Consider the following 26,859-nt stretch of genomic DNA (forward strand, 5'->3'; position numbering starts at 1 on the left):
ATGCTTGGAGTGATACTAATAAAGAATAAAAAAGAGCATACCTAAGAAAATAATTTTGACCATGATTGATCTAAATTACTCCTCTGTGCAGCGGGAAAACATAGCGCAGTGAGATGCAAAAAACACCACCCCTGGTCCAACAGGTCGTTCTCGAGGGGGAGCATTTGCCAAAGCTGTATCGAAGTCCGCCCCGATGATGGCTGCTGATGCTTTTCGACTATACAGTTGCAACAGCAACAGCGAGCTCTAATTGATTTTATTCAGCTCTATTCGCAGTTCGATGTCGGACTTCGTCGCGCAATGACTGACTGCGGGTCGCGTATTCGAGATTCGAGAGTATTTCGTATCGCCGTAGACACTCTGACCGATGATCTTCCGTTGTGGATTGTTTGGCTGTTTTGTTGATCGCAGGGTATTTTAAGCGCGATCGGTGTCCGACGCGTGTTTGGTTTGCTGAAATATATATGAAAAAAGTTCTCATAAGAAGATGAATATACACATGAGTTGAATGCGAATATGCGAATTGATGCTATTGAGTGATAAATAAATTTTAATTACCATTTGGCAATTGAGTGTGATCACACTAGAACGCGAAGAATACGACAACGGAGTCGGTATCGTTAGTGGTTCAGCAAAGAGATTGAGTTTGGGTATAGGAAGGTCTATGTGCTATAGGGGGAAGGAATGGGTGATGACCTGATCAATCGATGGTGAAGATATTCTGTAGTGAAGCTGTTTGATGAAGAATGGCAGCCAACATTTAGTGTCGAGCCGTGTTTCCAAAGTAGTTAGCAGTCTACGTTCCTGATGCTGGCAGCGAATTTCATTTCACCCTATCGCAAGTTCAAGTGTTAAATTAGTTCAATTATTAGTCGTTAATAACTGGCCAGTGGTCGTTCATTTGCCACGCAACAGCAGCAGTGCACTGAAAAGCTGGACCATCTCCGTCGAAGTGTTTGTTCCCCCGGAATACGTGTGTAGCCGAGTAATTGCTGTTATTCCTGAACTTCCAGCGTATGTAAAATTTGCTCAATGAACCTAAATTATGGTGTCGTAAATGGCGAAAATGCACCCGTCGCGTCGTTGTTACATTTACAGTGGTCGACATTCGTTAGGCCCAGTTTCCATTTTTCGAAAAACCAAGACTCCAGACATTCTACTTTGTATAGGAAACATTGTATACCAAATGTTTCAATGTTTGTCTTTCAAATGTTTCCATTTTTTTAGTATAGCAATTTCACTTTTTTTGGTGAAATCAAATGAATTCTTAAATCAAATCTTGTAAAGGGATTGGAAATATATATTTACTTCTCTGATAATCTTGCCGATGATTTTGTGAGAATTTTGCTCAAAGTTCCGTAAGAATTTAAATTTTGAATATATCTATTTACCTTTTATCTTCTATCTTATATCTTCTATCTTCTATCTTCTATCTTCTATCTTCAATCTTCAATCTTCTATCTTCTATCTTCCATTAAAAAGAAAAAAAAAATCGGCCAAAAATATGTCCCCCGCTATAGCTTGATCGCCTTTCCTGTAGCGTGTGGTGTACCTCCCGGAAACGGCTTGCAATGGTGTTTGTCGGATACGTGCGTCTCACAAGGCGTTGTTTTTAGCTCAAACCTAACCATCTAACCTGAGGTACCTACTACTTGAAATGTGTGTTGATTGGGCTGTTTGCCCGACTATAAACTGTAAGGGTTTCAATGGGAATCAAGGTGAAATCCAAGCGGTAATTCAATCACTCTAAATGGGGGTGATAAGCCCTCCGGATTTGTGTACTCTACTCTTGCTTGTTCTAAGTGTATGACACTTGACGAACGTCCTCAGCAACAACGCATTCGATCAGAGGTGTGTGCAGGGGTTCGTACTAAATTGCGAAATAGCGACCTTCAGATTTACTGAAAATATTGGACTTCAAGGTTCACATTTATCACAATTTGGGTCATTGCCCAGCCTGTTGTGTGTTGGCACGGTGGGGGACTCACGATAGACGTGCTTAACAACTAATTAATTCGCTTTTGGAGCTTAATGTCGTCAAAAACGCTGCTCACTACGACATTTCTACGGTGTCCTTGCGACTACTCGTTTTGCCCAATTGGCGATCGATGATCTCGACGGGGTTTTGGACAGCTTTCGGTGCGACTGAGCATACTTCCCTTGGCCTGGCCTCGCGTCAGAACCCGTTAAACTTCTACTGGATGCTCATGTACATTTCGTTGCTCTACGACGACTCATTCTCCGCTGCTGCTGTTCGAGCTCCCCTGGTTTATCAGTGTCAGGCACGATGATGCACTATACAAAGGGAAATCAAAGACATTTTCATCACGAAAAGATCTTTGATCGACCACATACTTTGACAGGCTTTACTTTGTAGTCGCTAGACTAAGGAAAGCTCTTTGAGTTTCACCCCTTAAATTTATTCATTCGGACCCCTAGAAGCCAAGAAGAAAGTTTAAGGACTGTTCGTTAGTTTTAACCAAATGTTTAGGTATGAATTTTAACGTTTTTGGTCGTCTCGTACATTTAAAATTATATACGCATGTTTATCGATCTACAGTGAATTATAAGCGTTTTCTTCGGATATTTTGATAGGTAATCTCAGAATAACACATCATGAAAATAATGCATAAAAAATTAATTCGATTTCATTATAGAAGTGTTCCCAATTTTGATGATTATCATTGTGTTTTGAGAGATCTTCTGAAAATAAAGCAGTTGTTTTTCTATTGCGATTAAAACATGACGTGAGGACTACATACCCAAGTACAATTTAGAAACTAAATAGTTTTATTTATTTCTATGATAGTTTTATCGTAGATTTCCATAGTCTTCTCGGTTTTATAGTAATTTTCACCCAGTATCTTATGTAAATAATCTTGATCTGATTTTTATTTTAAACACGTCTTCAAGAACACTTCAGATGCATCACATAAAACTTCATTTTCAATAAGTACAAGTGACTTTGGTAACAGTTCTACGAAACTCTCATACTTATCTAAAGGGAACGCGCTCGTGAGCGAGAGTAAGTACTCTTGGCCGAGAACATCATAAATTTCTCCCGTATCAATCAACGCACTAATATGTACATTATTTATTGCAGTATTATTAATCCTTTCGTTTACGGGGGTGTCTTGCGTGGATTTCCGATCTGTTCATAACGGAAGTCGTGCTAATAGTGCAGACAGTTCCAGTGGTCTTCCTCCTCTTAGCCATGAAACTGGACCACTGGACCTTCTTGCAAGGTGGACTTCTGAATGTGATTAAGGCCGCACGGGACGTCATTATAATCATCCTATCCATTTGAAGAAGCAGAACTCAAGTACCACTCCATATATGGATGTGAAAAATTTATCACTATATTCTATATATGTGGTGCACAATCGATTAAATTTTCAGCTTCATCGGTTCACTAAAACTCGAGATTTGCTTCGGCAAAGTTTTGATGATAATTGTTAGAGTGAGACAAAAGATAGGGAAAATAACCCTTAAATGTTCGATTGCTTGCCCTGCTCAACGTCTGGGCCTTGTTGAGAAGTTCTCCACAGCTGCATATACTTACCTTTAGTAGTTTTGTAGCTTTAAATTTCATGTCGTAACAAAATCTAGCATCAACACTTTTCTCCAAAAACGAAAAGTGTAACTAAACAAACGTCAAAATGTTCTTCTCTTGAAAAAAAAAAAAACGAATCCTATCACGTTCTTCAAGAAGATCAGTTTGTCTTCATCAAGTTCGCCTCAAGCCTAAGAATTCTCAAGTGATACTTTTTAAACTTGCTCGAGTGCAGCAAAATTTATTATGAGTCTATGACAGTGTTGAATAAAACTACAGCCATGATTGTGATTATCGATGTTTTGGAATGGAAGCCATGATGGGAGAATCCACGTATGCTGCAATATTTAACATTTACGGGCCCCAAATGAATGAAATTGTTTCCCTGATAATGCAATATTATCGTTTCGGGTGTTTCTTGTACGATATTCACGATGGAATTAGCTTGACAATCGTAAACATAGAGGTATCGAAAAAACGGAAAGTTATTATTATAGATGATTTTATGTGCATTTTGTGTTATTTATGATAAACAATATCATAAACCAGTATTTATTAGATGAAGAACCGAATTTAGTACTATACCATTTAATTCCACTAGAGTTTGTATCTTTTGACAAATACGCGTATTTCGAGTGTTATTGATCATTGATTAATGATTAATCATTCAATAACTAATGATTGAATGCCCGAAAATATGCACCAAACGACTTAAAGTGTGCAACCAACGGATACTTAGACTAGATTATGATGAATATTACTCATGATTAACAAACAGCAATCTTTTGAACTTCATTAATTAATTACAGTTTTTCATGACAAATCGTGATGAATTGCTCTGATTCAAGAACGTAGTGGCCAATATATTGGAGTTGTGAAACGTAACTTGTGACATATCAAACTTAATGACTTATCATGTTTTAAACCGACTTTTCAAGCGTTATTGAATAACTTAAACACATACCGGGTTGTTAAGGTTTCTCAATTTTTCGGGGAAAGTAGTCAAAATATTTGTAGAAAAAGATAGTATAGCAAAAAACATTAGCAAGGCGAGCAACTCCCGGTAAACTCTTATATGTTGCTTATCTTGTGAATATATCATACATATTTGTGATACTCGAATTTTATTTCTTGAGACCCCAGGAAATTTGTTTACCGACTAGAGTAGGTGTACCAGTTATGGCCATAGTGGTTCCCTATTTTGCCATACATGATAATTTGATTGTTTTCACATTTCAAAAGGTTTTGTGCGTTTTGTCAGTAAGATACAGGTTATATCTTGATGCTAAAACATTCAAAAATATTAAAAATGTGAAGGGTATCGAAATTTTACATATGTCCAAAAGGGAACCATTTTAGCCATAACACTATCGCTACTCGGCTGTGCGAATCTCGGTTAAAATTAGCCGTTGCGAATCTCGGTTAAATTAGCAGCATTAAGCGTGCTCATGAATTTAGCAAACAAAGTAATTGAATTCATTCTCGAGGAATTATTAAAGCATTAGATATTGTAGTGAAAAATGATCTTGGCGAAATTTGGGTGAAATCAGTTTGAACATTTGGTAGAAATTTCCTAATGAGATCTCCATGAAAAAAATTAAACAATGTTTGAAAGGAATTAATTTTTATTGAATCTTGATTTCAGTTAAAACGGTTTGTGATTGAGAATTGTGATTTATTTGCTAAAACGAAGTTCACAAGATTTTTATATCAGATTTATTGCTAATCAATTCTAAGCTTCATCATTATGTAATGTATAACCCGTTTGTTTCATACTTCAAGATATTTAGTGCATACTTTCGGGCATTTTATCATTAGCCTTTGAATGATTTATCTTAAATCAATGGTTATTAATATTGAACAACACAATTCAAATTGAAAAGCTTACAGCATGGTTTATCGTTTATAATCATCAAATGTTTAATCAAGGTTAACATAACGCTCTGATATATCTGCAGGCGATGTGAGATTACAAAAATCCAACATGAACAAAAACAACGAGGGAGCTGTTGACAGAATTACCACCTACTAGGGGAAAAGGACTTATTTTCGATCTACAAAAATGTTGTGCCAATTTTCGGATTTTCATACAAAGCATGCAAAATCTTATGAATGGCTTAAAAACTAGTGCTAGGTCAAAATTTGGTGATCTGTCCTTATAAATGGCAATCCTTCATGTAGAATAGTAGTCTCCAAACGGGTCTTTGGTTTCGGATCAAATACATCTAAGAACACCGTCCTACATGTAGGAAATACGTAAGGGTCTTTCTTAGTCTTAATTATATCCGCGGATAATTCAAAGCCATGCTGTACTTGGTTGGATTTGGAACTACCTTGGGCATAAACTATCACTGTGCTTGTCACACGATATAAGAAATGCAAATTTTTTTTTATATATTTGGAAGCAGTGTTGTAAAATTAGTTGGTTTAATTTTCTTCAATGATTGATTGATGATTTATTATATGTTTGACCTATGATTAAGATTATGATTACTGAATAAAATTAGGGATCTCTATGATTATGATCAATGATTATTGATTAAAATACAATATTGCAATGATTATGATTAATGATGAACATTTTCGATTAATCATAATCATTAATCATTAATCATGATCAAATTTATGATTAATCATTAATGCTCTGATAATAATACATTTTGCGCGGGTACTGAAATATTTTCAGAATGATGCTGAATTCTTCATAACCATTCTGCAAGTAGTTTCATTTTAAGTATTCAAATAAAAGTCAGTTTAGATATTTTGGAACAATTCATTTACCTTTCTTCACTAAATTAGAAACCATCTAAGCTTGAAATAATGCATTTTGTCTGAAGATTGTATTCCTCATGGTTTGTGAGACATAGCCGTACTAAGTGAAAGTCAAGCTATGCAATTGAAAAGGACGTGACTACCCAAGTAACCAGTAAGCCGTAAAAATCGACACCATGTCAGTTCTATGCTCGTTTTAAAGGCATGGCCAACAGAGCTTATTGGAACTATATCGTGATTAAGGGCTGCTCAAAAACCACATTTGGTGAATTATTCGGCCGATAAACGGAATGTTATAGCACGTGGGCTGAGGAAAAAGAAAAAAAAAATGTGTTTATTTCATGTAGGGTAATTCGCTAATTGAACGCTACCCAAATGTTGAACGATCTGTAGAAACCATGTTAAAACAGGAAATTAAATCATTTTCAAACAGTTTCAATAAATTATACAGATTATTTTGTAAGTTAGCTGTAGTATTGGACACAATAAATTTAATTTGCACATAAATTTCTGGAACGAAATATTTAATGAAAATTTTTATCGGTAGGTGGAACGAATTTTTCAATTCTCTTAAAAAATAACTTAAGCTGGGGCTGCTATGAAATAAGCTGTGTGGTAAAACATACTATGCATATTGGGTTAAGCAACTATTCACGATATCAGTAAAAGTCTACTTTAGTTATTTTCTAAACATCCGTACAATTTACTCGTACCTATTAATAACATAAAAACATTTTCAATTGCACTTTAGTTTCACCTACATTTTCCATTTGTTGAACACTAGCATAACATGAAAGTCTTGATTTCATCAACAGTATTGCCAGATTTTTTATTTTTGTACCAAATGAAATGGAATATTGCATAACACAATATAGTATTGTTTATTGCTTTAAATATATGTTGAATAATTATTATAAAAACTTCTATAATGGTGTCTGTTGCAATGGTGAAAAACGCCATTCAGTAAGTATAATTAATTGCATCCCTGGCAATATTCCGATTCTTTTATTGAATTTCACTATCTTCACTATGGCATCATTGCCATCACCGTTTGTTTGTTTACATCATGATTGAAATTACGCATCGGCTACCGACTCATCCGGAGTATAATCTCAATCTCGCGATTGTTGCTGTAATGTCAAAAATAGTGTACATTAGGAGAAGCTGCTAAAGTCTATGGAGTGCCAAAGGGGACAATTCACTTCCGTTTCAGCCCAAAGTGGTCAGGGAAAGTGCTTCGCGGACCTAGCCCTGCCCTCACAACCGACGAGGAGCGCGAACTTGCATGTTTAATGAATGCGGGAGTAAATCGGTCAACATTTAGCGACAATCGTTCAACATTAGGATAAGATGGGTTATGTATGTGTTCAACAATTGGTTATAGAACTATCAATTTAAAAATATATTTTTTCAATAAAAAATGGACATTACAGCGCCAAAAATATAACAGAAATAATGCTAAACAATCGTCTACGGTGTTGAATGCTTTTTTAGCAACCTTTTTATCAGAATTTCCATGAAAATTAAATAACAAAAAAACATCTATCTCAACCGTTCAACATTTGGCGATTTACCCTACTTTTTTCCTTTTTCTGTCTCATCTGATTCGATTTTTTGTTGAATGACTGCGGTTCAAAATAAAGTTTTCGCATCTCCTACTATTAGATGATTCCCATCTGCTCCATCGATGCCTTTCTGATTTACCTTGCTCAGCATCGTAACATCATGGATGCTGGGAGATGTAATTTCATGTGCCGTTTTGTCTCAAATTTCGAATAGACTCATAGGCCGAACACTCGGTTTTTGTATGGCGAGTTGGTTGAAATGTTTCACTGAAATAAGTCGAGCACTCGACACTGAAGAAGTCTGTAAGTCGCAGACGAAATAGGCCTATCTGTCAAAATAAGCAACACATATTAGAGTTTAAAGGTATTTGCTTGCCTTACTAGTGATTTTAGTATTTTATTCTTTGCAAAAAAGTGAAGTGTTAAAGTTCAATTTGTAGTTTTAAACATACTCTAATAATCCCTCCCCTAAATCTATATAAATAAAAATGGAGTGGTGTTTGTATGTCACGAAATGGCTTACGAACGGGTCAACGTATTTGAATGATAATTTCTACGTTTTGTTCCTCAAGGGTTCCGACGTGTTTTTCTTCGACGTGACATTCTTCGTGCTGCCTTTTCGTTATGCGGGGGATTCGCTTTTCTGTACTACTCTCTGTGAACATGAAATGAACACAAATATTTCAGCTACAGTGATTGGTAGATATTTCAATCAAATTTACTTCAATTTTACTCAACATGTAAAATTTCAATGTCATGAACATGGTTTGTTTTAAGAGATGTATCCAGTTTACACTTTGATTTAATATTTTTTTTCTGTGTACAAGTTTTGGGGACATCCTTCACGTCTGTCACTCTCTGGTACTCCCCGAATTCCATTACCACGAATGACTATATTACCATCTCTGATTGAGAAAACGTACCGTAATCCGAGGCCAAATTGATCACTATTTTACATATTTTTATTACCGACGTTATCAAGTCCACCCCAGTTATCAATAGACCATTTCCGTCAGATCTAACCCCCAGTTTTTGTATTTTTTTTCGAAAGACAATCATTTTTAATGAATATTAACGCTTTCAGATTTTGTTTATATGCACTCCTGATTTTCTTACAAATTTTTGAAAACATGGATACTCACCACATTTTGAAAAATAATTCGAGATGCGGCACAGCTTGTTCAACCCTATGGGTATCAGCGTGGTGATTTTGCAACAGTTTTTCGATTCTACCCCTGCATTGGGATGCTTGTGATCCCGGTCTGGGCGCCCCAAACAGGAGCGCCAACGAAACTAAACTGAAATTACTCAAGCAAACGTTTTTGAACCAAGTTGGAACTTGCGCAAGCCGTTCTGAATTACAGTTTCAACCCAACCCGATTCAGGTCTTCCTTTAGGAAAATGTATTTTCCTCCACAGATTCAAAATTCAAAACCACCCCCCAACAACTAAACTCTCATCCACCCAAAAGTTACGGTACCGGTAGTTCTATTAGAGGCTATTTTTTTATTATTCATGCCAACAAATGCCTAAATCTATCTGTTTGCTGTTGATCCGGAAGATTTCCGTCTTGAGGCAGCAACAGCCGCGCAATGAAATTTGCCTGCCTCTAAGCGGGAATCTTCCGGCTTATTCAATCCTCGTCGGCACAAAACACATAGATCAGGCATCTATCGACTACAATCCTTGCGTTTCAGAACCGTGTAGTGTTCGCCCGGTGCGGTCATAGCCGGCCGAAGCGGTGAATGTGGTTTCCGCGGTGATTACGGAGACTTCAGGAACCGTGAAGGAAGGAGGGAGCGAAACCAGCGGAGCATGATGAATGAAAACATAAACAAAAATCATCTGGTCATGCCAGCTGATCTTAAATTTACCACAACGTGGTGGCAAAACCATAGGGGAAAAAGGGGTCTGCATTTTTTCGAGGTGAAACAAATTGTAGGGGACCGAGGGGTGAACTAACGTGCCGCAAGTTTTTCATTGTTTTCTAATAGTTAAAGGCTCCAAAACATATCGGTTCTTTAGGAAAGTTTGTTCAGTAACTTGACAAAAAGCATATAAGCCAATAAAAAAAAAATCACGGAAATGGTCTATTTGCCCCCGGATTACGGTACTTGGCATCAACAGATACTGTTTACTGTAACATCCCAACTAACAATTTTAGCGCTATAAGCCAAGATTATTTGATTTGTGCTGTATAACAGTTGAATTGAAGCAGCGAACGCAGCAAAAAATGAAAGCTGTCAAAAATAGAACGATTAGCGTTAATACAGCTGTAACGCAAACGTTTTGCAGCTACAAATCTTAGCTGAATAAATTTCGTCAGTTATCGCTTTTGCTGCTTTCACTAAGCTGTAACTCAACACCGTAAAAGATAGCAACCTAATGATGTGGAATAAAACTCGCCATCATCAATCCGGCTGCTTCTATACAATATGATTTGTTATGCTGCTCAATATATATTTAAGAAGCGCTTTGTCGTCAGTTATACAGCGAGCATACAGCAGTAAGCTGTAAAACAACAACTTGTGGCGCATCTACTCAGCTTGTTAGATGTAAACATTGCGTTTGACATTTCGCACCCTTTTACAGCCTGATGAAGTGGTGTAAGCGCGGCTATGACATCTTTTACGATCATTATAAAATATTGTGTGAACCGTTTTCGATGTAGAACAAAACGGTGTGTTTTCTTTGCCTTTCGATATAGACTGTGGTGGCAACAAGGGCAGCGTCGTGACTTGTGGATGCAGAGATCGTGAGTTCGATTCCAAGCGATGGAAGGTAACGTTGGGAACATTAAATTCAGATAGTTATGATATGTATTCCGGAAGCTGTGAAACAGCTTGAAAATAATATTTAATCGATAATACAGCGAAGCTGTATAATAAGTATTCAACAGTTGCGAAATGGTTGAGAAAGCGCCTTTCGAAGATGTGACACAGCTACTTGTCGTTTAACTGTCGAGATAGAGCAATGATCGGTATGAATAAGAGCTGCCAACACAGCTTAAAAGTAGCTGAGTAGATTCGCCAGATGTGTTGGTAAAAGGATCGCATAGAAGCTTTCGTTCGTATGTACAGCGCCTTTACTCAGCATAAAGCCGTATAAAGAGGGTCTAGAGAATGTTTACATTTGCACTAAATGTTAGTTGGGATTGATATTGGCTTTCGCTAAAATCGTTAATTCACTAGCATGAATAATGTGCTCTGCTGCATGAAAAATCCACAGCACGCGATTATCTGCAAATGTCGATATACTGTCGCAGTGATAATAAAAATAACCAAATGTTGCAGATTTACCAAATTTGGAACTTTCGCGTCCTTGAAGAATCGAAGCTTACTTGAAAATCGTCAGAGTTGCGCAAATATTGTCTGCACGTTACCGCGAGCACCGAAATATTCTATTTCATTTCATTTCAGGGGTTCCACAGTGGCGGGCCTTCATTCAAAGGTCGGACAAAACTTTCTATTTATCTATTTACTATTTTGAATACCTGATACCATCCCTTTGTAAATAACTGTCAAGTCGAAAACTCAATTTTCTTGTGAAATTTATCCAAATTAAGTTTTTTATATCTATTCGAACAGAAAGGCTGTTTTCATAAACAGTTGATTGTAATGCAGCAATTTGTACATAAACCTGAATAACAGATACAAATTCAACTTCCTTTTACTAATTTAAGCAAAATTTTAAACGAGTTATGACACATGATGCAGATTTGATAACGATATGGATAAATTAGGGGGAGATCCCCCAGTACCGGACAGCACCCAATACCGGACAAAGTCGAAAAATTGAGAAATCATGATCCAATCAAGATGGTGTATTAGAGGAAAAGAAAGCTATAATGGAGGCTAATGTTTGCGTAGAATAACATTTCCTTTTTTAAAAAGTAGAAAAGTTTGGAAATCTTAAAAAAATTGAGGTATCGCCTTCATTTTGAGCCTATTTAGTAATTATTTTGAATATGAAAAAATACTATGGATCACGCAAGCATGATCGAACATAATCCTAATCTGATAGTATGAATGTATTTTGTACCATAAATGAACAAAATATGGACAAATTACAATTTTTGTTAAGCACCTTCTGTCCCCCAGTTTCTGACAGCTTGATTTTCTATATGATATCCTTGTAATTATTGCACCAGTGTTTCTAAATACATTCATTTTTCATGGTTTTCGTCGATCATGGCATCAAACATGCAATGAAATTAAGAAGAACAACATCGTAAAATGTGCTATTTTTCATCATATATGAAAGAAGTTTTTGATGGACATCTAGCAAATTGAGAAAAACTCAAATTGTTCTTGTAAATGTTGCAAATACATTGAAGTGGCAATTATATAATATTCCTATAGTAAAAACATTCAATGCTGCTCAAATTTACAGAATTCGAGGCATTTCCAGATCGTGTCCGGTATTGGGTGCCACCTTTCAAGATCGATCATTTTGGTACTATGCTGATATGCTGCTTATTAGTGAGTAACTCATATACACGAAACACTTTACATAAAACGTTCGATATTTTGAAAACTTATCAAACTTTTAGGGAAGGACTGTGAAATACATGTTTTACTACAAATAATATCTTAACGTGTTAAACATTATGTTATTATATCCAGAACAAAGGCTTAAGATAACGCTTTCAAATGAAGCCTATTCAGCTTATTCAGCTTAAATCGTTTTCATCATTCAATGGTATTGAAGCCTATAGAAATATTAACGAATGATTTTGAGAACATGAATTTTTGAGGTTTTGTCCGGCCATGTGCCGTAGTACTGCGAAAACGAGTAGAGGTTCAAGTCGGCAATCGCAACAACGATTTTTGGGTTCCGGGAAGAATTGATACCATTTGCTGCGATTTAATGTAATTTATTGTCACTCAAGACTTACCGATTGAAGTCTTACCCAAGTACGCCAGTGATCCAACCGTTCGCTGGAAGCACCTATCAAGCTCGATGACAACGATCACCCGTCAACAAACCGAGAAGCGGGTGTTGGGTACTGCAATTCAGACCAGTTGTTTGCATACTTCACCCTATGTGTGTATTGGGTGTTCAAACAATCACCCGAGCTGATTAAATTGTGGACATCCTGAGAACCGGGCAGTAGCGTGGTAAGACCAAATGCCCGGCAGTGGTGGAATTTGAGTCATCGCCCAATCAAAACAACGGCACACCACCCAGGCGAAGTAACGATGATGATAATGGCCCGTCATTGGGATGATGTTGATGATAATGGTGCAAATCATCTACATATTTTACTACATCACCACCCACAAACATTCGGCTGCAACAGCCTCCGGTGTCGAACGATCGGTGGTGTGACGCTTATTCTGATTGATGATGAGAATCATGACGAGTTCTGATGATGTGTGAAGATTGTCATTCCATTTACATTGCGTTCCTTACATTTTTGTTTTGCTGTAGTATAATTTCAACCATTGTGGTCATATTTTTGGTATTATGTGTTAAGCAAGGTAGGTAGGTATATGGGTAAGATAACTCAAAACTGACCAAAATATCGATTACACCCCTTTGCGTATGGGACCCTCAAATATGTGTACCCACAGTAAGATTGACGTAGGTAGCATAATCCGAATCGGACAAATTTGAAAGGTAGGAACAAAACTAGTAAGTAAGGGACGGATCTTTTGTAGGGGTTATAATACTCGCCTCTCACGCCGAGGACCTGGAATCGAATCCCATCCCCGGGATAGTCACTAATGACAAAAAGGTTAAAATAACGAGTTCCTTCAGAAGGGAAGTAGAGCCCTTTGGTCCTGAGATGAACTAGCCCGGGGTAAAAACTCGTTAATAAAGACATAAAAAAATAGTATGTTGATGTGCATGATTAAAATGCATACGATGATGAGTATGATTGTTATTCAAAAATGTGCACTGATTTTTTTTTATTGAATTTTAATCCATCTCGATTGATTTTACTTAATATTGTTGGTTCACAAATATAGTTGGTAGTCTTGTCCAAATTGACCCCTGTAATTATAAATTCAACTCATCTAATTAAGCCATAGTAGTCTCAGGAGAGATCAATGTGATTGGTCAATTCAGGAACTGAAGAATCTGGCTTCAACTGGTTCTGGTGGTCTATATTGACCTACGTGATTTTCAATGTTAAAATGCGGATTTAATTTCAATATTTGTCATACATTATATGGATTGAAAGCTTTAATTTGGCGTATTTGCAGTACATGTATACAAAACGAATATTTGTTTATGGATTTGTTCTCGTAGACTGGTCAAAACCGGGTTTTCTACCCAATTGTTGTACACGAAGGAATGTATCTGTAAGTCTGACAGCTACACTGATTTAAGCAAATATTCCGAACAACTGTTTTAAACCAACACATTTTATTCATTCCAGTTCCTATCCGGGCCTTTCATCACAGCACAAACCACCATTATAAATACCATTTTCGCAATCACCATCTCCGCCGTAGATCATAATCCAAGCTTTCATGATTCGCTTACGCACCTCGGTGACCCAATCGCAGTACCACATATTCCCGAACAAACTTAGCGTTCTAAGACCGGGCAGCGCCATTGGAAAGTTGTTCATCTCGTGAAGAAAATTATCCTCTATGTAGAGTTCTCTTACGCTTGCCAGCGTTACTTTCATTGGGATGTCAATGGTTATGATAGTGTTTTCTGCTAAATCCAGAACAATCAAGTTTTCTAATCTTCCCAATTGTTTCATGTCTATCGTGGTCAAGTTGCAACTCCGCAATATGAGCTTTTCCAGACCTTTTAGGTATTCTATGCTAAATGGAACAGCTACCATGAATTTTGATCGTATTTCCAGCGTTTTCAGCTCTCGATTCTCTTGTTCGGCAGCAAAAAACCGGAACAGGTTGGTGTCCAATACAGATAGCGATCGCAGTGATTCGGATAGAAAGTACACCTCCGTCACATTTCCATGATAGATTGCCAACGCTTCGATGTGAGGCGGTATCGCATGGAAGTGATTCGATCCAAATTGAGTGAAGCTACTGTTGACCAACTCCAGTACTGTATAGTTCTGCAAAGAATCGGTTTCCAACTCAAGGAAATTGTTTTGGTTGGAATTTAAGTGGACGCAGCTCTCCTCTTGATGCCACTGGACCACGATGGGCTCGTCTTGGCACTGGAATCGTTCTTGACGCGAATATGGAATCCATAAAAAGATAAGGTAGATGACGAGGGTCCTTGAAAATATCAATGATTACCATTCAGAAGGTCAGAAACAAAATAGATCTACTTACTTCAATGTCGGTTCCATTCTTATCAGCTCGTTCGGGACAACGGTTAGAATCGAACTACCAGGGAAGAAGGTAGAACTTTGCTTGCTGATAATCGAGCTTGTTCGTGCTAATCGTTTGCAAGGTTGTTTGTAAGCAATCGTCGATTTTCTAATCACTCGATTCTACGCTATAAAAAGTGAATGCGGACGAAAGGCATGGTTGTAAAGATTCCTTGACATAAGCACGAATTTCTACTCAACAGAATGATTTTCATTGGCATAATGGTTACTCTTTATAGAACGGATTATTATTATTTACTCATTAATTCATTTATTGTCTTATTAATTTTCATTACACTGCTCACACTGTTATGAGTCACCTAGTTACGATCATTAGTTACTTTACTTCACATGAAATTCAAACGGAATTGACCTGTAATAGTCTGACTACTGTACAATGAATAATACTCGATGTGCAGCTGCTCTCTCCCCGCTCAAGCATTGGTTGCGTCTAGCATTCTGCTGCACTTAGTCTGGACATTAGCTTTAGCTGGACTAAACCTTCTTGTACCCATTTTAATCAGAAGCGACTTAAAGTTCAGTTAGCTTGCAGTATGTCGTTCGCTATCAAAGACAGTACAGCGCCAAACTTAAAGTGCTTAGGGATGATTAAAATAGTACGTAATGCAATATTTGCTAATTTTAGAATCCCTTTCTCCCTCTTAACACTTTTGTTTGGAAAATTTAAACCGTAACACTACGAAAGCGCAGCGTCGTCCCCTTTTGCGTTAACTTAATATCTGAAGGGGTTTAGATATCTTACGCGCCACACAATTTATTTTTAATTTCCGTACAAAAAATCTATAAAATAACTTCGAAAATCGTCTCATGTTCTCAATGGTCAGACCTTAATGAGAAACTTGTTGACAAATTATTGGAGTCCATGAAGCTTCACTATCCTCCATAGATCGTATCATCAAGTTATCTAAAAAATAATAAAACTTCCTACAAAAAGTAGTCTTGGAAACTAACCAATTTTATGTGTTTAGTAGTCAGATATTTATGTGTTTTAGTAGTAATATATCAATTTTTCCCCACGTTAAACTATTCAAAAAGATTTTAAATGATAATCGTGCCTATTCTGCGCGGCGTGTGAGGTGACACGAGTCGAATGAGGTGACAATTGTCGACTCGCTCTCATTTGATTAACATTAGTCGTCTCACGTCACTCGCGGTGAGAGCGACTCGTCTCGACTCACACGCCGCGCAGAATAAGCACAAATATTTTTAAAAATTACATATGGCCAAATAGGGAACCACTATGGCTATAACTGGTACACTGTCCCTAATTATTTCATTTAAAAAAAAGAAAACCTAAGTCTTAAAACTAGAACTTCCTTCAAGAATATCGCATTGTTTTGCAGAACATGGAGTTCTTCCACAAATTTAGAGCGAAAAACCTTTACAACCAAGCTTTTAATAATCTAACAGGCTCAACTCATGAATTAAAATTACTTCGGATATTGCAAGAATTTCATTTAAGATTTCACAAGGCAATTTTCAATGATTCCAAAAAAAAAATCACATCTCTAAATATTTTGTAGTTAGGTTTCCCAAGAATATGTTTTAGAATTTGGCCAGAGATTTTTTTAAATCATTTTGTCACAAGTTTGTTTTTACTAGAATTCTTCTAAGACTCATTCAAAAAATTTTCGATCAATATCTCAAGAAGGTCTTCTATGGTTTCTCTCTGTTATTTTTCGGGGATTGTGTTTTCATGTTTTTTTTCAGAAATTAATGACAAAATCTCCAGATAATTTGACAGGAGTACAAGAAGCCTCATACAATTGCTTCATATGATCTCTTCACTATCACTTTTTTCACATATTCTATCTATTTGTACTTGAGACTTCATCAAGTGATTGTCATGTATTCTTACACAAGTGACACAAGTGACGTCATGTATTCTTACACAAGTTTTTCCATTACAGAATCAAGTGTAGATAGCTCTAAAATTACAGCTTGGAGCTTCCAAATAAATTCGTTCAAATGCATCTGGATTCCATTAGCAATTACTAGGAAACTCCTTGAGAGTATTTTTTTGGAAACATGAAAATAATGCTATCATTCTAGTTTTTTTCAAGAATTTTCAAGATATTTTCTTTCTATTTCTTCTAGAATTCACTTAAGCTCGAGGAAATCATCAAGAAATTTCTCCTGGGATTATTCATGATGTTTCTCGTCTGTATGACAGAATTGCTTCAAGCATTTCACCAAATTTCTTTCAAATTTCTAACTAGAAAATCCTTCAAAGATTTCTGAAGCAACTCTTCTAAAAATATATTTGCCACAGATAGCTGTAGTAATAATAACACTGTTATCCGCCAAAACCATGCTGAGAATCCTGGTATTGAATCCCAACGTCGAGGATCTCTTCGCATTTTTTCTTCACTGCCCAGGGCAAAAAAAAACTCTAAATTAATAATTGTGAAAGTGTTCATTAACACACTCAGCTGAAAAGCAGACACTGTCCCAGTTGAAACGTGACGCAAGAAAGTAGAATAAAACTTCCGCACAAATTCGTTCTAACAACATACCGTTGGTAAGGACCGGAAATGGGACATTTAAATTTGTTTATAAATATGTAAATACTTACCAAATGCTCTGCAGCAAATGTGAATTCTCAACCCATATCCAGTAAATTACTTTAAAAGGAACGGATAACCGCCAACAACTTCCGAAAGGTGCCTTGTTCAAATGTAAGTAGTAAAATAGAGAAATTGAGATCAGTGATGTGTTAATAAGAAATTATTGTAAGTAGCAACAGGTATCAGTGGAGGAATTAGTTTAGTGTAACAGAACCTAACATCAACCCACGGGAAAAGATAAAGAGGAAAAAGTAAGAGAGGAAACCACTTTTTGTGAGTATTAAAGATAAGTAATTAATTTATATGCAATTAAAGAAAATGAAATAAATTACAGTTTTAAGCGTTGCTGAAAACAAATCAGTCGCTGACGTAAATTTTGGCTTCCCTTCGGAAACACTCGGCATAAAGCACAAAGGGAGGGGTGCTCCCAGCAAATATGCCCTAAAGGTTATCAATAAACATTGCTTCAATAAAAAAATACTTAAAAAAGATTTTTTTTTTCTTTTAGCACATTTTTAAAGTGTATTCGAACTTATTGAACACCATGAATACTTTCTAAGTAAACCATTCGATGCCATAAGTTGAAGCTCGTTCATTTCAAGCAAACAATCCAAGCAACAAACGGTTTAAATCATCTGCATTAGAAACGAGAGCTGAACTGGCGCACAAACTGCATCCACTTCATTAGAGACGATCGTTACAATTTAACGCAGGCATCTGGCGCGGTTTGAAATCAACATTCTCAAGCCAATCTAGTACCGACGATCTCAGTTCATTTAGGAACTTCCTTTGGCATTCATTTGCTCACTGTAGGGCACAAGGTTCTGCTGCGCCTCCCACCTAGCTGCATAGATCCCGATTCGTCACAACCGTCCGCCGTTCATCACCCTGATTCGGCTAGTCGCAGCTTCGAACGAAGCTCTCAACGCTTCGCAGTGGCGCTTGGACGGACAAAAATATATGAATTTGTGAAGAATGTAATCCGGACAAAATACATTGAAAAATCCACATTTTAAGCCTCGCATACTCTGAGATAACGCCCTAAAAGCCATTGGTAGCCACCTGTGTAGCTCGTTTTTTCTGAGCAAAAGAAGGAATAAGCATCCAAACCAACATCACGGGCAGGTAGATATTGATCATTTCTTCCCCACAGCGTTATTAAATAACATGAAAATCCATTCAGATGCTCAGTAACAACGAGCTACACACATGGTTACCAATGGCTTTTAGGGCGAGATCAGAAGTTATGCGAGAAACTTTTGTTTATTTTCAAGAAGATACCTTTGAGGATCAAGTTCCTCTTCTACATTCCGAACAGAACCTGTTGCACAGCTTAGTGTTCTTTTTAGCACTTCCACAAGATAATAGATAGGATCCTATTCTTGTCACTTTTGATTCACTTCGGCAATAGGGGTTTTTAAAGCTTCTGAGCTCTTTTTCGACCTCAATATGCGTCGTATTCAAGTGCTTCTTATTGTAAAGTTTCAGACAATTCGGTCGAGAAAACCCCCCATGCCAAAGTAAATCATGGAAGTGCCCAAGTAGCTCTGCATGAGTATCGTTTTTTTCAAGAGGGTGGAAAGTTTTGGGAATGCCGCACTACCAACTCCCTAAATTCAGTCCATTCTCTGTTTATGGTGTGCAGAATGCACAGACCCTTCTTCTTCTTGGCACTTGTTCTCACTGAGACAAAGCCTGCTGCTCAGCTTAGTGTTCTCATGAGCAATTCCACAGTTATTAACTGAGCGCTTTCTTTGCCAAAGCTGCCATTTTTGTATTCGTGTATCGTGTGGCAGGTACGATGATACTCTATGCCCAGGAAAGTCAAGGAAATTTCCATTACGAAAAGATCCTGGACTGACCGGGAATCGAACCCAGACACCTTAAGCATGGCTTTGCTTTGTAGCTGTGGACTCCAACCACTCGGCTAGGGAAGGCTGCGCGTTTGCTGCTACGGATATCTGGGCCCAGGATCAAGAAAAGTTGGTAAATGATGTTTTCACTTAATTCGGACACTTCTGTGGTTTTGATCGAACTTTTTTATGCAGACACGCCACTGTGCGCTCTGCTTCCGAACTGGACCGTACGAATTCAGTCATCCTCACCATCTCGTCGTGGGACCGTCCGTCGGTCGGTCGGTCGTTTAGACGTCGACGCAAACGATTCGGATGTCGTGATTAGCATGTGACGTCTGTGATTAAATAATGATCACTCGGTACACTCTGTTTGTGTACTCATTTTCGCAACTATCCGCTCCGCAGTTGATAGACATGATCAACATCACATCGTGCGGATGGATGTTGTCGTCGGTTGGCCACAGCAACTCAGCAGTTCGAGACCCGGGTTGGATTGGAAGCGCTTAATTGGTCTGTCGTCTGCCCCGCGAGAGCACCAACGATACCTACGTTCGTACTAACTGCATACAATATTCACGATATAATTAAATCTCTGTCATGTGCTTGTGGACCGGATCAGCACGGCGAGAGAAGTCTACTACTGCCTTACCTATAGATGCCGAACGCCGAAAATGTCAATTGAGAATCACGCGACCGGCAGTGATGGAAGTGGTTCAACCGTAGAAAGCATTCTATCTCCGTGTGCAACATGTGGTTAGGGAAGATTATCAGGTATCGGACATCTATGATTATTTATCTTTTGAGCTGTGGGAAATTTCGTTTTTTTTGCTATCATATGATTCTCAGAAAATGAGTTCAAGACTGAACATAAGTTTGAATCGGAAATACGTGTCCTAGCCATATATTTTTGTAACTTAAGCAATGAACTCAATATTTAACAATAAATTCGAACAGTCGTCACCCTACTGATTAGATCTTTCTGAAATGCTAACAGTTGGCGCCAACATCCATTTTCTAAAAACTACACGGCGACATTGTAACTTGAATTCCATTCATTCAATGTGCTTCGCTCGGTTCTCAAATTGGGGATTCGAACCCACGACTTGTATGAAAGACGATGGCTTTACCAACTGAGCTCCCGAGAAGGTAAAGAAGGTAACAATTTTCGAATGCATTCTGTGAATTAATACAATTTTAAGTTTCTGTGGAATAGATTAGGCTATGACAGACAAACAGTGTTAATGACGTGAGCCTGCGGGAGACAGCTCTCTCTCTCTCTCTCTCTCTCTCTCTCTCTCTCTCTCTCTCTCTCTCTCTCTCTCTCTCTCTCTCTCTCTCTCTCTCTCTCTCTCTCTCTCTCTCTCTCTCTCTCTCTCTCTCTCTCTCTCTCTCTCTCTCTCTCTCTCTCTCTCTCTCTCTCTCTCTCTCTCTCTCTCTCTCTCTCTCTCTCTCTCTCTCTCTCTCTCTCTCTCTCTCTCTCTCTCTCTCTCTCTCTCTCTCTCTCTCTCTCTCTCTCTCTCTCTCTCTCTCTCTCTCTCTCTCTCTCTCTCTCTCTCTCTCTCTCTCTCTCTCTCTCTCTCTCTCTCTCTCTCTCTCTCTCTCTCTCTCTCTCTCTCTCTCTCTCTCTCTCTCTCTCTCTCTCTCTCTCTCTCTCTCTCTCTCTCTCTCTCTCTCTCTCTCTCTCTCTCTCTCTTTTTTTTTTTTTTTTTTCAAAGTTTCAAAAACCTGGCCTGTTAATTATTGGCACTGTGTGGGATTCACTTGCGTGCCTATCCACTAAAACCTAGTCCTCACTTTCGGCGGTAGCCTGGATCCCCCCGGATTCCACTACATGCGACTTCGTCGGGGGGGGCTATGCATCTGCACTTCTCTTACGTTCTTGACGTTTTCCCGCTCTGTGCTCTTGCACTCTGCGCAGTCTGCCAGTGGTTTGCTCTTGCATGTTGAGCAGACTGCCGTTCCACCTTCTTCCGCTTTTCTTTCTCCTTCCATCGTTCATCCCTTCTCGCTTCCTTCTCCTCCTGACTTCCCCCGGCGTCGGAGGTTGTCACCAGTACCGGTTGGGGAGACGTCCGCACTGATGGTGCCCCGACTACCGGCGGCTATCGCAGGGGAGATCTTCGCCTTCTTTCTTCGTCAGGCTGACTCGAGTGCCGAGGTCGGTCAAACGATTCCGGTTGGGGGTTGACTTCCGGTTCGTTAGCGCCCCGACGACCCGATGCCAGGCACTGCTCTCTGCCTCTCACTTCGCTGCTCTTCCCGCCAGTTTCTCTGCAAGATAGATGTTATCTCCACCACCATTTTTTCCACCAGATTCCAAAGGTTAGCATCGCCTATCATTTTGCTTACAATCATGTCTGCATTGAAATCCTGTCCAAAAGCAGCCACCGCCGCGCTTCGTTCCATGTTGAACCTCGGGCAGTCGAAAACAACATGTTCCGGCGTTTCCTCTCTTTCACTACACACAGGACAGAACGGTGACGGCGCGTGGCCGAACCGATGTAAATACTGCTTGAAGCAACCGTGACCTGACAGGAACTGTGTCAGGTGGAAGTTTACTTCGCCATGCTTCCTGTTTACCCAGGTCGACACATTCGGGATGAGTTTGTGGGTCCATCTACCTTTCTCAGAGGCGTCCCATTCTTGCTGCCACTTGCCCAGCGAGCCGATCCTCGCCAATTTCCTCACCTGACTAGTGCCTCTCCGCTGATAACACTCGATGTCTTCTCCCAGGGTGATGCAAATCGGAGTCATCCCGGTGATCACAAATACCGCCTCCGACGATATTGTTCTGTATGCGCTTGCTACTCTCATAGCCATGATCCGGAACGTGCTGTTGAGCTTATCCCGATTGCGCTTGGTTTGCAGTGCTGCACCCCAGGCCGGAACTCCGTATCGCAGTATCGACGATAATACGCTAGCCAGAAGACGCCTCCTACTGCTTCTCGGACCATGAGCGTTCGGCATGATCCTTGTGAGTGCGTTGGTCGCCCTTGCCGCCTTCTCACATGCATAGTCGACGTGGCTGTTGAAATTTAGCCGATCGTCTATCATCACGCCCAGGTGTCTGAGTGACCGCTGTGACGCTATGACATGTCCCCCGACGGTAATCTCAGCGTGTTGAACCGCTTTGCGATTGCTGACTAATAGCACCTCCGTTTTGTGGTGGGCTATTTTCAGCTTGACTGCATTCATCCAGTTCTCAACCGTACCCATTGCCTCCGTTGTTAGCACTTCCACTTCTTCCAGCGTTTCGCCTATTACAGTTAGGACGACGTCATCAGCGAAGCCGACGATCTCGACGCCCATGGGTAACTCCAATGATAGGACCCCGTCGTACATCCCATTCCACAGCGTCGGACCCAGTATGGACCCTTGAGGAACTCCCGCCGTTACTCTTAACTCCTTTCGGCCGGCGTCGGTTGCATACACCAACATCCGATTCTCGAAGTAACTCTGTAGAATTCGGCACAGATAGTCAGGAACCCGCATTCTATGCAGCGCTGTGGCGATGGCCTCCCAACTGGCACTATTGAACGCGTTCTTAACGTCTATCGTAACTACGGCGCAGTAACGATTCCCTCTTCGTTTTTGCTTCGATGCCTTCTCGGCCCTCTCCAGGACCGTCCGAATAGCGTCTACCGTCGATTTTCCCTTCCGGAATCCGAACTGCCTTTCTGATAGTCCGTTCGCGCTCTCCGTACATTTAGCCACCCTGTTTAGGATGACCCGTTCCAAGAGTTTGCCCAGTGTATCCAGCAAGCATATAGGCCTGTATGATGAAGGATCACCGGGTGGTTTTCCTGGCTTCGGTAGCAGCACCAGCTTCTGAATCTTCCATATATCTGGGAAAAGACCTTCGTCCAGGCATTTCTGCATCACTTTCCGGAACATATCCGGATACGCTGGAATCGCCGCTTTTAGTGCCACATTCGGTATTCCATCCGGTCCGGGGGCCTTTTTTACCTTCAATGCTTTCGCCGCTGCTACAAGCTCGTTATTGGAAACCTGACGATCTTCAGTGATTGCTTCTTCCTCGTCGACATACGGCGTGGGTGGCCACGGTGTCGGATCATGCGTTGGGAAGAGACCCTCAACAATAACCCTCAGCTTTTCAGCACACGTTTCAACCGGAATTGATGGACCCTTAACTTTTGCCATGACCACTCGATAAGCGTCCCCCCAGGGGTTGGCGTCAGCTTCTCGGCACAGCTGCTTGTAGCACTCAGACTTGCTCAGTGTTATCTCGCGTTTGAAAGCAGCTCTGGCTGCTTGGAAAACGACCTTTCGCTCCTCTTTGATTTCTACGTTCGTTGCTCTCTGGTAACGCCTCCTGGCTTTAAGGCAAGCAGCTCGGAGTTCGTTGAGTGTCTCGTTCCACCAGTACGCGGGACGTCGGTCGTTGCGGGGCTCCCGTTTCCGTGGCATCGTTGTATCACATGCCCTTGCCATCGCTGTTGTCAGCCCTACCGCATCCAAGTTCAGGGCATCGCTGTCGGCGCGAAGTGCCTCAACAAAGAGATCTTTGTCGAAAGCCTTAGTCTTCCACTGCCGGTCGCCAATTGGGTTCCTCTGCACTGCCGCAGTGTTCCGCCGGCCAATACTGTAGCGTATCGCCAGGTGATCGCTATGGGTGTACTCTTCGCTTACCCTCCAGTTCATGTTGCCCGCCAGTGATGGGCTACAAAATGTTAGGTCAATGATCGACTCCCGTCCGTCTTTCCGAAATGTGCTAACGGTGCCTTCGTTGCACAATACTACGTCTTGGTTTGCTAGAGCCTCCAGTAGGTTGTAACCTCTGGCATTGGTTACCCTGCTACCCCACTCCACGGCCCATGCATTGAAGTCACCTCCAATCAGCACTGGTTTTCGACCAACTAGCTCGTCGGTCAACTCCTCCAACATATGACCAAATTCTTCGAGCGTCCATCTTGGAGGCGCGTAGCAGCTGCAAAAGTAGATTCCGTTGATTTTGGCGATCACGAACCCCGCGTTTGAGCTGGCAACCACTTCCTGGATAGGAAACCTACCCGTCACTTGTATCGCCGCTGCGCCTGTACTATCCGCCACCCAATTGGCGTTATTGAGTGGTACTCGATACGGTTCAGCTATTATCGCAACGTCGCACTTAGTTTCTGTTGTCGACTGCCAAAACAGTTGCTGTGCGGTGTCGCAGTGATTCAGGTTGATCTGCGTTACCTCCGTTACTGTTGGGCTGCGATCGCCTTTTGGTACGCGCGGCAATTGAAGCTACCCGTCGAATGGGTGTTTCCTTCCTCCGATGAGCAGAGCAAGCACCTTGGTCTATTCTTGCAGTCTTTCCCAAAGTGACCTCTATCTCCACATTTCCTGCACAGTTCGGTTCTGTCTGGGCCTTTACAGCTCGCCGCCGGGTGTCCGAAGTCCATGCACTTGAAGCAACGCATCGGTGGCCTATCTGCTCGCGTGACAAGTCTCAGTGGGCATATCGACCAGCCAATTCTTATCTTGCCTTTCTCCACCAGTTTGTTCGCCGTGTCGACTGGTAGCCGAATTGTCGCTGACAGTGTGCCGTCGTACGACTTCCTCAGACGGATTGCCATGGCCTCCTCACCAAAGTTGCATTGCTTACGCAGCTCCTCACTCACTTCGTCCACAGTTGTAATCTCGTCCAGGTATCTGCACTCAACAACTGCTTCCTGAGTAAGTGCTCTAACGTCCGCCTCGTTCGCCAATGATTTCGCGACTAGCTCCTGATAGGCCGAGCTCTTGATCGCTGGGTCACTCTTCAGCTCAAACTGCATTTCCCCTTTCTGGGTGCGCCGCGTCCTAATCACGTTTTCTCCGAGGTCCTTCAAGTTCGGATCGTCCTTAATTTTCCGAAGGATATCTGCGTACGTTATTTGGTCGTTTGCCTTAACAAGTATGGCATCCCCTTTCGACCACTGCGGACGTCGCTTCGCTTTCTTCTTCCCGTCCTTTTTCTTCTCCACCTTCTCATTCTGTTTCCTTTTTTTATCTTTGGCGTTTACGACGGTTTGCCATCCTTCACCATTCTTGTCTTTTTTCGGCACATTTTTTCCTTGATCGTTGCGCTGCTTTTTTGGGTCTTCCTCTTCTCCTGGTGACTCTCTATCTCGCTTCTTCGTAGGCTTGTCACTACGTACCTTTGGGGTCCTAAGCTTGTCAGCCGCTGCTTGCTCCGTAACCTTCTTCAGTGATTTTTCGGCAAACTCTGCCCTCATGATCAGCGCTTCCTGCTCCTTCATGGCAGCGTTGACAGCGGATTTGATGCTCGTCAGCTTGCTCTTGATCACAGTATGCACATTGTGCCGGTCCTTAACGAACTGGATGAGTTCATCGACCTTATTCTTCACCTCAGTCAACCTCAAGTTTTCAGGTAGTTGGCCTCCTTGAGTGTTATTGCTCGATTTCGGTGTGAACACTGGACTTTGAATCCCTAATCCTCCTTGTGGTCCCTGTGTTTCACATTGCTTCGAGCTACTGCTAGCCGTCGGTATATTCTCCGTGGTGTGCACCGGCGATCGTGGCACCTTACCGCTTTTCTGGAACGCGCTAGCGTTCTCAACTCCTGCTGCATTAAACTCCATTGTTTCGGCATTGTTTTGGAAATTCTCCATTTTAGTGGGTCCCCCCTCTAAGCCGCTATCCTCGCCCGTCGTAAGTAGTCGCCTTCGTGATCCCATGGTGATGTTTGCCAGCAGTGACGCCATGCTAGGGTTGACCCGGCCCCTTATGGGGTGCCAAGTTCAGAGCCAGATCGGCGCAAGTCAGGAAAGGTTCAACTGAGCCTACTTCCACCAGCTAAGGTGGCGGGTTTGGAACGTACTTGGAGGCCTGCCAAGGTTTTAACGGGACGGGGGCAACCGTACCATTAACCCACTCGCCGTTTCAGGGAGGTGTCATCCATCCTTACTAAGGGTGTGGAATAGTACGACTGTCAGCTCTGTAGCGTAGTTCCTATGCGTGGTCCATAGTCGTGTCCATGTTCTTATGCTGCCAGTCTTCCATAATCAGGATCTTGCTGGCCTGGATCCTAATGCGCCGGGTGGCGCTCCTGGTGATGGGCTAGAGTACTTTGAAAGCGGTACGGGTCGCTTGTACGGAGGTGTGATTGCGGACCTGTGGGTTTTTGTAGGAGTTCAACAGAGCCCTGCATTGAACCCCCGCCACGCCCTAGACAACCTCCCCTTGGGCTGACTGGAAACCGGTAAACCGGAAC

General features: G+C 40.8%; 2 protein-coding genes across 7 annotated transcripts in view; one reads left to right on the forward strand and one right to left on the reverse strand.

The window, feature by feature from the left end:
- Nucleotides 1–252: 252 nt before the first annotated feature.
- LOC5564866 (organic cation transporter protein) overlaps nt 253–26,859 on the forward strand; it is a 294,930-nt gene continuing 268,323 nt past the window's right edge. For all 6 annotated transcript variants that reach the window (XM_021855313.1, XM_021855315.1, XM_021855316.1 and 3 more), the window contains exon 1: nt 253–1,014. The gene's annotated coding sequence lies outside the window, so the exon portion shown is untranslated. The remainder of the gene's footprint in view (nt 1,015–26,859) is intronic.
- On the reverse strand, nt 14,012–15,401 carry LOC5564886. Its single transcript, XM_001649154.2, has 2 exons — nt 15,156–15,401; nt 14,012–15,098 (listed from the first exon to the last, which is right to left on the reverse strand). Exons 1-2 carry the CDS (start codon nt 15,170–15,172, stop codon nt 14,282–14,284), a joined length of 834 nt encoding a protein of 277 aa, XP_001649204.2. The 5' UTR covers nt 15,173–15,401; the 3' UTR covers nt 14,012–14,281.

Source organism: Aedes aegypti, chromosome 3 (genome assembly GCF_002204515.2).
Source record: "Aedes aegypti strain LVP_AGWG chromosome 3, AaegL5.0 Primary Assembly, whole genome shotgun sequence".
NCBI classification, from domain to species: Eukaryota; Metazoa; Arthropoda; class Insecta; order Diptera; family Culicidae; genus Aedes; species Aedes aegypti.